General features: G+C 34.9%; 1 protein-coding gene across 7 annotated transcripts in view; it reads right to left on the reverse strand.

Annotated features, from left to right (window-relative positions):
• The window catches only part of DMD (dystrophin), a 2,416,993-nt gene that overhangs the window by 1,307,810 nt on the left and 1,094,895 nt on the right, over positions 1-14,288 (reverse strand). For 6 of the 7 annotated variants that reach the window (XM_075852740.1, XM_075852736.1, XM_075852738.1 and 3 more), the window contains 5 exons: positions 12,218-12,346; positions 11,161-11,331; positions 5,658-5,780; positions 5,045-5,182; positions 3,152-3,304 (listed from right to left, as the gene is read on the reverse strand). In XM_075852740.1, coding sequence (XP_075708855.1) covers positions 3,152-3,304; positions 5,045-5,182; positions 5,658-5,780; positions 11,161-11,331; positions 12,218-12,346 — 714 coding nt within the window. Of the gene's footprint in view, positions 1-985; positions 1,169-3,151; positions 3,305-5,044; positions 5,183-5,657; positions 5,781-11,160; positions 11,332-12,217; positions 12,347-14,288 lie in introns of all 7 variants that reach the window. The other variant, XM_075852742.1, reaches the window with a different exon arrangement.

Here is a 14,288-nt window from a genome sequence, read left to right on the forward strand (position 1 = left end):
ATGTTTTGTAAAAGATTGCTAAGTAAACATTCTATATACAACCTGTGTGTAGGACACCATAGCAAAATCTTAGTCCTGGACAGGATATATCTAGGACTATATCAATAAATTTTTTTGAAGAAAGCCCAGAGGAGATAATACAAACTTTGGACACATCATGGACGCTCTTGAATAAACGTAATTTAGTACAAATTTTATTTTTGTCTTTATATTGTTTATATGGCGCTGAAAAAAATATTATTTAGCTGTAGTAAAGCTAAGATTAGTTTTCAAGTTACAGGGTTTTCCCTTTTTTGCCTTATGAAAAACTGATTACAGTGTGTCCCGCTACTGAGACCCCTAACAATGAGCTGTAATCCGTGGGGGAACAGCACATTTTCAGTTTTCCTGCAGTGCTACCTCAGGGGAAATTAAGCATTACACAGTTAGTTGTAAAATAAATGGTCTATCTGTGTAACACACATGTGTTAGGTCCTCCAGACTGAGAAACACCATTTGTAACTGCTCTCCATTCTGTCTAATAGATAAAGGTCTGATTCCCTAACAGAATATTTGTAAATGTGTTTTCCAAACCAGACAACTCTTTTAAGTTCTTAAATGTACAGAAAGTATCATTGTTGAAAAAAATACCAATAGCCAAACTATATATATATATATATATATTAAAATAAAAATTGCATGAAATGAATAACTGAAAACCTATCTTAGTTCTTCTTTTGTGATTAAATAAGAAGTAATATGAATAATATAATTTAAAATGTTATGATAACATGAATGAAGCAACACACATGTAACATGCCCTAATGACTGTTTAAATGTAAAGTTTGCTTGTATAAAGTGGGAATTAGATTATATGTATATAAACCGTAGGGGCTATACTGTTAATTTTATACTGAAGTTTTACTAAGCTTACTTTACCCCCTTTGGATTATTGTTAGTAGAATTGGGTTAGCTGCAAACTGTCAGGTTTGCAAATAGAACTCACAATTTGTGCATAGTGTAGTCTTCGGAATGGAGCAAATTTGCTCTCAATTTCTTGCCAGCGTTTGTTAAGATGGATCAGAGTTGGCTCCACCGCTTTGGCAGCCCCATCCTTAGACAAACGTTCAGCTTGCCCGTGTACTGCATTCAGTTCTTCTTTCTTCATCTCCAATTCTCCATCAATCTCCTATTGAGCAAAACCAATACAGGGCCCAGGGCAGTTAGCTATCTAATTATTGAGGTTACATTAGAAGAAGCTGCAACATACTTCTGTTACATATTCCTTATTAGACTTTATTTTGATAAATAATAAAACAATACACTAATATATAACTAATGCAAAGAGAACATGGGCTTGTAACTTAATTTAGCTTATGTGTTTAATACAGTATAGGACCCCATCCATCTGCATTTAGCTAGACTAAATCTGTTTATTTGTTATTTGTTATTTAAAAATTGTAAGATTTTGTCTGCCAAGCAAAAGTCCTTATTTTTTCATATGTCTTCTTATTTGGTTATTTAATGACAAACAAAACAATAATGAAGCAAAATAATATGTCTGAAAACAAGGGGAAAAAACAGAACTCATTGGATGCAGCTGACAATTTGGATTGACTGGACATTAACATATGGACATGGTCTGATGAATGAAGTGTGCTAATATGAGAGTCATCCACGTACTGTTAGTCATTAGTTCATCTGGAACAAAGATACATAACATGAGTCAATATTATTATTATTATTAATATTATTATTATTATCAACATGAGCATTTTTAAAGGTTCAACATATTCTTAAGCGTAAATTTTGCAAGTATTGTATTAGACACTAAGTTAAAATGAATCTCCATCCAATTTTCATGAAATCAAACTATTGGTAGGAAGAGCATTTGTAAATAATTTTTAGTTATTTTGTTGCTCTCCTTGTCTAATGCTCAATTAATGAATGCTCATTTAAATAAAAAACAGAACTAACTTACTGATATAATAAAACAAACTAATAAAAAATATTAGAGTCATGTACTTATTTTTATAGCTCAAAAACATTGCACTATTATCAATCATAGGACTGTCATAATAATAATATTAAAATGGGAAAATGATATTAAAATTTGGCTTATAATTATTAGAGGAAATGGATAGAGACTCCAAACAAAGCAAATTTAGCTTAACATTAAATATTGGCTTTTCATAGATATTAAATATGATTATAAACCAGAAGTATTAGATAACTCTACTTATAAACTCATTTATAATGTTAATTCAAAAATTGAGCCTTAGGCTCTGTTTACACTAGCACCATCGCTTCCATTTATAACAGAGCCATGAGAGCTACATCGGATCCATTTTCTTATAATGGAGACCGTCAGGTTTTCGTCAGGGTTTTGGTATCTTTAACATCAAGAATAGTGATTCAAACAACACTATTCTTGCTGTCAAAAATAGCAGAAGCCCTGATGGAATGGTAATAATTCAAATTTGAGTCTAACTCACTATTGAAATAACTAAGCTACAGAATATAGAAGGTGTCTATAGGTTAGAACTTCTAGCACAGAATTATAAATACTGTGGTGGCCTGGGATTTTTTAATGATTCAACTGCAGTTCTATTAAAATATCAAGCCACAACATTAAACTGATCCACAACATGGCTACATATAGTAACATAGCAACAAAGTAAACTGATCTATTACATAGAACATTAATATGAATAATATGTTTTGAAACATATTACACATGGAATGAAGAACTGGTTGCATTTAAGTGCATAAATTATACAATTATTTAGAAAAAATGTTGACCGAACATATAAGAAAATAAATTTTCGATAAAGTTGCATGTCATGTTCTATATTGCATAAGGGGCTGTTCACATCTGCGTTGGATGCTTCATTAAGGGCCTCCATTGCGTATCTGGACAAGAATACATGCTGCACTATTGATTTCGGTAAAATTACAGACACCCCGACAGAATCACGGACACCCCGTACAACGGAAGCGCCGCTTCTGGTATTTTGGTAGTTCTGCTCCTCTGACGGAGCAGAACAACGGAAAGACCAACACAGGTGTGAACCTGCCCTTAACTGGACTTTCAACACAGTGATACTATTTACTATATGCACGTCTATGGCACATTTTAAAAATGACACACACCACAAATGTATAAAAGTACCTTAAGCTTCTGCTCATCTTTGGGTTCTGGAAGACTAGCTATTTTCTTTTCAATATCATCCAAACATTTAAGTAGATCATCAGATTGTCTCTTGTACTGATACCACTGGTGAGAAATTTCCAGGGCTTTCTTCCTTCTTTGAGATCTTAAATCCTATTTATAATATGAATGATGAGAGCATCATACAACTTCCAATCACAAATGCTTTTACGTTTACTATATGCAAAAAAAGTACGTTATAGTGTTTCTCGAATGACGAAGAAAAATCTGGACCGTCAAAATTTCAGGCTGTCTCCCGCGTTCAGTTTTAGACTTGATGGGAGATGCAACTTTCACCATCGTGGAGAAACACGAATAGGTAATTGATGCAAAACAACCATAAAGCTTTAATCCATGTATAACACCTGCCACTAAGAATTGCTATATTGTACATGGGATGACAGAGTTCATTGGCCGCAGAACAATGGAACTCATTCTTAAAAAGCCTTTAAGTATTAAAGTGTCTGCAGCAGCCATATCTAAAATAAAATTTAAAGTTGTGCATATAAATAAAAGCTGCATTAAAATGAATCGCCCAAAATATTCATCTATAATTTCTCAACTGACTGGATGGAAATTTTACTTACAATCAATTTATGCTGTTATGGGGATGTGCAAATCACTATAAAAACAAATGTACATATAATTTACTTCTTAAATTGGGAAAATGCATGTATTTAATTATGGGTGCTAATATATTGAATAATAAAAAAAAAAAATATGTGTTATACTTTCCAAATCTTAACATGTAAATAAATATTTCCAGTAACAAAATTAATTACTCAAGTTCTGGTATCCTCAGAGTTGCTGCAATGATTGTAATACGGAGAGAAGTCCCCATGAGGAAAGATATAAATATCACTAAAAGCAGTGATGTATGCATTGTAAATCCTTAGTGTATGGCGGAATGTGGCAGAAACATGCATGCATATATAGCTATCGATCTCAAGACTGCGCAGTTCATATAATAAAGTAGACTTCATCAATTACTCACATCACGTATTTATTTATGCAGTTTGAGAAATTGCACTCAAATAATTACGTATTCTACTGTTCTACAATAAATGCAGCAAATCAAGAAATACAGAAATTACTTAGTTATACAAAACTGCTACAAAATAAGTAGGAGTCTCTTTGAATTTTCTTAAAGGAATCAATATTCCATTGAGTTTTTTCTTATCTGTCAAGGGTGAATGCCTTTATTGAGTAACAAAAAATGAAAATCAATGACCTCACTTCTAGAAAACACAACCAATAATGAAGTGCCCTATACAATTAAAGAGGACATTTTGTCATAATTAGATATAATGCTGAGCCTCTGGACACTGTATGACATCCCAAGATTCCAGTAAGGATACATGCAACTGCATTTTAAAGTGTTTTACAATTCAATTTAATTGTGTTTTCTGAATCCTTTTCAATAAGCTGCTAGTTAATTAAAAAGAACAAAAGAACACATTACCAACAAATATTGATAGAGAATATTATAATTTTCCAAGGACATTATTCAAAAGTCTGTAACAGGACTACATTCACTACAGAAACAAAATATCTATCTATCTATCTATCTATCTATCTATCTATCTATCTATCTATCTATCTATCTATCTATCTATCTATCTATCTATCTATCTATCTATCTATCATTTTAGTAAGGAATACATTGAATTTGCAAAACTACCTCTTTAAAAATGTTCACATCACATTGCACCAAACAGGATCAAGGACAATATTCATTTTGACAATAAGATATTTATTTAATGGCCACACTTGAGTACAAGACCTGTAGATGAATGTAAAGATTTAGACATCTAAAGAATGTTTCATAATAAAATTACAACATGTTTTACTTACCTTGAGAGTATTATGTTTAGTTTGTAGGAGTTGTTGTTTTAGTTTGATTTCTTCTCTCTTTATATCATCTCCAATTTTGAGCTGAAGATTATTTCCCCTTTGCAACAATTCCCTTATTTGACCATCATTATCTTCACTCTGGTAACCACAAATATCAAAGAGAAGCATTAAGATGAAAATAATGTTTTTCTCCAGGCTCCGCCCTGTTTGGGGTTGATTTGCATTTTTGTAAATGTGTGACTTTTCTCATTGTTGGTTTAGTTGTATAAAAATTATTATGTACTTGTAATGGATATCATCTTTTCTTGCACTAATTTTATGGTATGATTGTGGTGGCCTTGTGCTTTAACACAGCAGCCAATCAGAACAAGCAGAGCAGTATATTAACAGAGGCGCTTAGTCCTGCTTGGCAGCGTTTTTATTTTTCTCCTATTGTACGGTCACATAAACTGTCCTGCCCACCTAACATTTGAAGTTGCAAAAACAATAATATGTGCCAGATTGCATGGGACTAACTTAAAAAAGAAAAAAGAGAAAATATTTTTGTTTCAAAATATCAAAGTTTCTATATTCCATTCTTTGCCATTCCGACTATCCTTCACTTATACCTTACCATATCTTTATTAAAGTCTTCTTCTGTGATATTCACTCCTAGCCGAATTTCAGCCTCCAGTGGCTCAAGCAATTTCTGTATATCAAACTTAAACTGCTCCAGTTCCTTGGAAGAAACCAGTGCCTGTGTTAGGGGGGAACAAAATATATAGTTCATTTTCTCCATAATCTATACATGTAAAAAGTGATAATAATGAATTGCTGCTCACTATTCACTAAGACAGCACTTCTTTTTTTTTTACATTAGTAAACCACTTTGATATTGCTATATCAGTATTGTTATGCTGTCAAATATCATAAAACATGATTGATAGGAGATGCAACATTATAACTTATATCACACAAGAGAAAGACATTACATCATTCAGAGTTCATCAAACACCTCTTATATCTACGTATTATTTGTTCCTGATTATTCAAACTTAGTTGATTCGATATGTCCAACAGTTATGGTATGTTAGAAATACATTTATATTTTTTATTAAATGAAGCTGGATTTTATTACTGGCCTTTCATTTTCCTACAAACATTTCCATTTCGCCCTAAGGGAAAATTTAGACGGGGCGGAATTGCTCTTGAATTGCGCTGTGGACAGTCCGCAGTGGAATTCTGCAGCAGCCGGTTTTTACATTTGTCTCTATACATTTTTAAGCAACTTAGTTCAGATGTTGCGGAAAATAACTGTGCGGAAATTAGGCTGCGGTGCGGAATTTTCCCTCCGCAGCATGCACATTACATTGCGGAGAAGCAGCGGAATTTCACTGCGGATTTCAGCCTTTGTAATGCAAAAACTGAAATCTGTGGCAAGTCCGCTGTGATATCTGCAACGTCTGAATTACCTGTCAAATATGCAAATGTTGGTTCAGATTTGTTGCGTAATTTCCCCAAATCTGCACCAACATCTGCAGCGGACAAATTCTGCCACGTGCGAACGTGGCCTTATGGCATTTCCATAGGACGTAGCTGTATGAGGGCTTGTTTTTTGTGAGATGAGTTGTACTTTTCATTGCCACCATTTTGAGGTACATATAACTTTTTTATTTTACTTCTTTATTTAGCATTTTATAAAAAACAATGTAAATAATATAAATTTGCTGTCACAGCAGCAACAAGTGCGTCGTACAAAAAATATAATAAACCAACCTGCAAAGAATCAACCACCCCACATACCCAAGGAGGAGGAGAGTGGAGAAAACAACTAACATAATATAAATATTAAAGGTAAAAAAAGGGGATTTAATATTGCAAATATCTGTTTTTCCCCTGTGTTCATATGTAGGTTCCTCAGATTTTGAGGTAGCTCTAAAATATGATCTTTCATACAATATTGCCCTATTCACCCTTCTTATCTACTACTTTGGAACCTATGGACCTAAACACCAATGGAGTAATATTAGCTGACGAGCTAAGAGCAATAGTTGCAAAGGCAATTTAATATGACTTAGCGGAAAACCTCTAGTAAGTGGATCGGAATCTCCCAAAATGCACAGCACTGGATCATCAGGGATCAAAGACCTTTCCAGCCTACAACAGTACTTCAGACCAGTATCTGTGCAATTTCAAACATTTTCATAACAGGTAGTTTAGGTCAGCCTTAGGCATTAAAGGTATTAGTATCGGAAAAATGTGCTCAAAAACTCTGGTGTGTAATATAGTGCATGATTAATCATAAACCATGATACATGTTGAGCATAATTTAATGAGACGTGCATGGTGCCCATGCAATTTTTTTTCCAATTCGTCCCTATATGCTCCCCTAATTTTTTTACCCCATCTATTCTTACTCTTGTGGACGTGTACTTTACAAAAAGCAATCAACATTATTTTAAATTAAACAGATATCAAACCTTTTCCTTTACTCCACCCTACTCAATACATTGTATATTAAGTATTCTTGTGTTACAAATGTCTACTTATTTTTTTTAAAAGAGTGTGAAATGTGTGCATAGTGCAAAAAAAAAAAAAAAACATATGCTGGAAGGGAAACTTCCATTTGCATACTTCAAAAAAAGTTCCCATTTACAAAAAAGTATCTAATTTGAGTAATAAATTTGTACCAAACCTGCAATCAATACCAGGCCCTAATCTCAGAATAAAAAAGGTAGCCAGATGGGGTAATATCCAAGAATTTATTAACTACTTCCATATTCTTGGCAATATTCCATATTTTATATTGCATGTTATACAGCAACATATCTTTCGGTATTTGATACTCTAGAAACCAAGACTCCAACAAACCAAATATGTTATTAACCCTACATTTCCCTGCCTTAGACTGAATGTCTCTGTTTCTTAGTATCTCCTCCCACCCCACCAATTGTTAAAGTTGACCTCCATACTTGTATAGACAAAATTGTAGAAGCTTTAGATAGTGGAAACCTTTTCCCTTCCTTTACCTTTTACATTTAGATGTAGTATTAGTAGTTTTATAATAAGATCAATAAAATCCCTTAAATACTGTGATATCCTTAACCCAAAGTAAGTGGAGATAACCAGATCCAGCCTATACTTATATGGAACCTGTCCTTCCATTTTAGGATTAGGTAAAATCAAACTAGACTTCTTCCAGTTAATCTTCAGACCAGTCAAAGTACCGAATTGTTCGTACTGTATATCCGGACATCATACAGACGACATGCTCCACCAAGTAAATATCACCCTAAAAAAGAAGGATGTCATCCGCATATAGAGAGAGACTATCCTCCTCAATCGCAAATGGGAAGCCTCATGTTAATATTTGATCTTTTTTTAAATCGCTCATCATCATAGCAAACAAGAGGTGTGACAGAGGACATATTTCTCGGGTGCCACCAGTCGTTTCAAACATTTTCAAATTTTGCCACATTTGCCTTTATTTCAATCAATCAATCAATCAATCAATCAATCAATCAATCAATCAATCAATCAATCAATCAATCAATCAATCAATCAATCAATCAATCAATCAATCACCATATCTTTTTATATACCAAGACAATATTCTCATTTACTCCCAATAGCAGGAAAAAAAAAGGAGAAAACATATTTAACATGATCTTTCCCCTGCACCCCAGTCAAACCCCACATACATCCCCCCTTCCCGTAATCCCAACCCTGTCCCCAAGAAACCTACTTCATAGACCGCTAGACAAACTAACAAGCCTCTCTACCTCGCATTGCTCATCCACTCCTACTCCGCACTCTGCCCCCTAGCCATAAAGAAGGAGGGAAAAGTTAAAATAATTATAAACACAAATATCAAACTGAACAGAAGCCTAGGTACATTGTGCTAACGTATGCCTTTCTTATGTAACCATTCCACTACTGCTCTAGAATCCTCAAAACATACAAGTTTTCCCTCATAGATTCCTCTCAATCATAAAATAGTTTATTTGCAGACTTCAGCCTCTTCTTAACCCCCGAAAATGATTGATTTTTTGCTCGCTACTACAGAATAGTCTGGTAAAAGGGAAATTTTTGCACTGTTCTTTTGCAATTGAATCAAGATCAGGTGCAGTGCACTGCCTGGTGGTCTCAGTTTCAACGGGTCCCTATGAGCTCTGTTTAGTCGTAATCCTTATACACATTTGTCCTGAACAAAAAAGTCCCTTAGCCAGTTCAGAATGAGTCTAGGTCCGAATTCAGACGACTGCAGTATACGTCCATGTGACAGCCGTTAAAACAGCGGCCGTTACATGGACGCATGTATTTCAATGGGGCCCTTCACATGGCCGTTGTTTCAACGGACCGTGTGAAGGGTCCGTTGAAAAATAGAACATGTTCTATTTTTTTCTGTTTTCACGGATCCCTCAATATATTCAAGTTTATAGGGATCCGTGAAAACAGGACCCTGCACCGCTGCAACTCGGACGTGAAAAACTGCAGTTTTTCAAGTCTGAGTTTGCATTTGTTCGTGTGAATTTTGTATCTCTGAGATTTGTCCTCTAGATTTGAATTTTTTAATTTGTGTTGTTTATTATAATTTTTTAAGGTCCAAAACATCCTTGCTAATGTAGTAACCATATCATTCAAATCGGAAAGTCTGTCCCCTGCAACATTCAAACAATCTCTTATTTTTCTTATTTGTTTCATCACATATTAGTGGCACCTCCTCTAGAATGCTCCCCCCACTTGGCCTGTTAAATGAATCATAGCTCCCTCCATTTTTTCTAACCATTTTTAGAATCTCTAATAGAATAGGGATTGAAAACACCGGGTTCACTAGAACAGATTGAATCTGGGGGTTTAGTGATGGGTAAGCATATTCATTCCTACAGCCCCCTCTGTGTTCTTTGTTTTAGTGGCTCTAATCCCACCCATATCAGTAGGTTGTGGGTTGACAGACTTTAGGAACCTCTACATTTTTAAGTAAAAGTTTTTACATTTTGCACCACTTATTTGGGTGTTGCCCCTAGATTTACAGAATTTAGCGGCAAACATATTTTCGTACCCCTTTCTCCTTTTCATCATATCAAATTCTGCCTTTCAAGAGTATTTGTGTTTATAGCTTGCTCTTGATAATGGCAAAGCAATAAATGAAATGTTTGATTTCACCCATCTGAAATATTTAACAGAGTCCTGTATGCATTTCTGCAGATGGTAAAATATTTCATAGCAGCAGGGAGAGAAATCAGTTGTATTTTCTGAGTTTCTGACCTTTTCTTGGCCTTTATGAAGAGTATGAGGAATATTTGTAAGTCTCCCACAATCTTACTTCTATGTATACCCTCTGAATTTTTGTGATTGCCCTAGCAAGGAAGAGCAGTGGTTAAAAAAACAAAGAGCAAGGGGCACAGTCTCTCCAATCAGCTGGTCAACAGCAGCAAGTGTTTAGCCGCACAGCAGAGCACCAGGTCACGTGGACAGAGTCTGCAGAAGGAGACAGTGACATCAGGGACTACTACAGATCCGGAGTCCCCGGCCACAGCGCCTCCATCGCTCTGACCAGGAACTACGTTTTTGTAGCTCCTGACATCCCTGGCCATATATGGACAGTGATTGTCAGGATTTACAATGCTAGAGTTGTCTGCCAGAGCGTCGGTAGCGCTCTGGCCAGGGACTACAACTCTAGAGAAGCATTGGATAACTGCTCTGTCCTCATAAATGTTCAAGAATATGTAGGAAAAGTTTAATGAATGATAAATACCTCTGGACAAATGGCTATAACCTGTAGTTATTGTCACCATTCTAGAATAAACTGCATTCATAAAATATTATAAAGAAACACAGAAAATGCCAAGGAAAATTGTAAAGAACACTCCTTTTCTTTATACAGTACAATTTGCTTCCCTGTAAAAAGAACTACACGCTAGGGTCAGGATTACAGACACAGTTTCGATGCAGTTTTTGGCTCTTTTTTTCAGTCAGAAGTAGATTGAAAATGAAGGAAAGGTATAATGAAAAGTCTGATGCATCTCTTTTCTTTTGTGTTCATTCTTGTGTTGTCTTAAAAAACTGAGCCAAAAATTGCATCAAAACTGTTTGTGATCCCGGCTGAAAGCACACAAACACATCAGTTAAAATACCTTTCCACTTTTAATTTTTTGGGATATAGGAGTAAATCGCTGGTCAAGTTCAAACATCTTGGTCTCCACTATCTTCTTGCAGTGATCACCATGGTTTGCCATTAACTCCTCAGCTTGATCATGGACTGATTCCACCTTTGGCTGAATGTCATTCAGCTCAGACTTTAAAACCTATAGGCCAACACAGAGAATATATGATAAAGAGAATTCATAAACAGTTCATGTGAAGTGCGCATAGTAAAAAGAATACTGGGGAAGATTTATCAAAACAGGTGCAAAGGAAAAGTGGAGTTGTTTCTCATAGAACCAATCAGATTACTCCTATTATTTCTCAAATGCCCTTTGAAAAAATGAAGGCAGCAATGTGATTGATTGCCATAAGCAACTACTCCACTTTTCCTTCGCACCAGTTTTGAGAAATCTCGACCATTATGTTCTAGTTAAGCTAGCCACAGACATTAGATTTTTGTTACAGAGCTGTCAAATGTTCAGAAGATGCCTTATGTGAAATATGAGAAATGTGGATCTAAAAGGATGGATTTATTTTTCTTTGTTTTTGTTTCCTATGGAGATAAGCGGTGCCAGGAGTTTAGTAACCCCTTATATCCCCAAAGTCTATTGCAACGGGAATCAGGAACAATCACTCATATAGCTTCAGCTTTGAGGACCTCCAAATATTAAATCAGCTTTATATTGTAAAGATTAGTTCCATTTAGTTATTACATATGATAAAAGCAATGTTAGAAGGAGAATGTCAAAGATTAGGAAAAAGGGTCTGTTTATTTATTTTCTTAGAAACAGCGCCACTTTTGTCGATGGCTATGTCTGGTATTGCTGCTCAGCTCTATTTAGTTGAATAGGAATGAGCTACAATATTAGAGAAATTCCATGGATAAGAGAGGTGCTTTTTCTGTAGAGAGGGAGAACATTTAAAAAGTATTCCGTATACACACTTAGGACAAACAAAGGACTCTTGCCTCGTTTTTATGAATGATAGTTAAATTTTAAATAAAGTTAACGTGTCAGAAATATGCAAGGTTTGAGATAATTGACATGCCTTCAGTGTCTCTTCTCTTTGTTGTGGCCTTTGTTTCTCCATCTCATCAAGTAATATTTCTGCATGATGCATCCAAGCAGTTGTGTGAGCAACACCATGGTTAAAAGATTCCATTTGCTTTTGATATTCCTGCAGAAAACAAAAATATTGGGTTAATATAAACTTTTATTTTTGCATATTTGTCCCACTTGAATGTTTCAGATCATAAAAGTACCTTATTATTAAACAAAGGTTATCCAAGTAAACACAAAATGCTGTTTTTAACCCCTTAATAGCAAAGGTATTTTAAACCTTAGTGACCAGAGCAATTTTCGCAGTTTTGCTATTCACAGCTGTAACGCAGTATAACTCTGTATGTGTTTTATGTATCAATGTGAATTTTGCACTGTTTTTTGGGGACATCTAGTGCTTCCTTTTTGTGGTATATATGTATAGGTAACATTTTTGTTACTTTTTTTTATAGCCGTGGAAAGACAGAAAAAAAAAGAAAAATTTAGATTTTTCATAATTTAAAATGTAACAGTTTGTAAATAAAAGTAATTGTATCATACAAATGTATTGAAATATATTTTTTCATTTATGATGATCATAAGGACACCTGACTTGGAGGTGTAGTTTATTGTTTTTTCTAGAAATATAGTATAAAACACAAGTGCCCCTTTTTTCAATTCTGCACTAAAATGTCTTAATTTAGTTTTTTACACCATGGTATTAATGTATGGGTAATGGACTTGAAGTCCAATAAATAATGGTAAAAAAACATTGTGTTCTACAAACTAGACACTCTAAAGTCTATTTCTAGTGGTTCAATTTCTGTTTTAACCCTTCACACTTTTTACAGAATTTGTCCAAACTTGGGCCAAAAAAATGTAAATTGCATTTTTTTTTACAAAAGTGTCACTTTTCTTAAGCCATTTAGAAAAACACCATATGACATACTGGTAAAAGTGACACCTTTCCACATTCTGCTATTTCTCCCATGTATGGAAATACCAAATATGTGTGTCTAATCTATTATATGGACCCGTTATAGGGCATATCATAGAAGGAGTCCATTTTGGCTTTTGGAGGCCTGTCACACCAGAATAAATTTTAGTGCACCATGCTGCATTTGCCATAGTACTGGAGTGGCAGACTTTCAGAATTTACCAAAAATTACCATGATACAAAAAAACACACACCCCAAATTCTATTTCTAGTGGTTCAATTTCTGTTTTAACCCTTCACACTTTTTACAGAATTTGCTCAAACTTGGGCCAAAAACATGTAAATTGCATTTTTTTTTACAAAAGTGTCACTTTTCTTAAGCCATTTCGAAACACCATATGACATATTGGTAAAAGTGACACCTTTCCACATTCTGCTATTTCTCCCGTGTACGGTGATACCAAATATGTGTGTCTAATCTATTATATGGACCCGTTATAGGGCATATCATAGAAGGAGTCCATTTTGGCTTTTGGAGGCCTTTTTACGCCAGAGCTGATATTAGGGAACCACGCTGTATTTGCCGTGGTACTGCAGGTCATTTTGACAAGTATAAATGTCCTGCTAATATTCATCTAGGGGTATAGTGAGTATTTTTAATGGGTGCAAAGAAATAAAAAATAGGTTTTTCCAGAAAACACAGTATTGCTGCATTTTTACAGTGAAACATTATCCAATAAGCAACCCTCCCTTTTGGTTCTCCCTACAAAAACAGTGTGAAAGTAAATGAGTTAATAATGTGGGTAATATCACGGTCTTTGTCTTCATAGATTCTAATAGTCAGCTGCGGACCATAGGCTGCGGTGCAGAATTTTCCCTCCGTAGCATGCACTGTCTGTTGCAGAGAAAAAGCGGCATTTCACTACGTATTTCAGCCTTTGCAATGCTAAAACTGAAATCTGTTGCAAGTACGCTGTGTTATCTGCAACTACCTATCAAATATGCAAATGTTGGTGCAGATTAGTTGCGTAATTGCCCCAAATCTGCACCAACATTTGCAGCGGAAAAACTCTGCCACGTGTGAACGTGCCCTAAGGATAACCCTAGCCTATGTATACAATTGAAGTCTATATAAAGTTTATAT

The sequence above is a fragment of the Rhinoderma darwinii genome, chromosome 2 (assembly GCF_050947455.1).
Source record: "Rhinoderma darwinii isolate aRhiDar2 chromosome 2, aRhiDar2.hap1, whole genome shotgun sequence".
In the NCBI taxonomy this organism is placed as follows: Eukaryota; Metazoa; Chordata; class Amphibia; order Anura; family Rhinodermatidae; genus Rhinoderma; species Rhinoderma darwinii.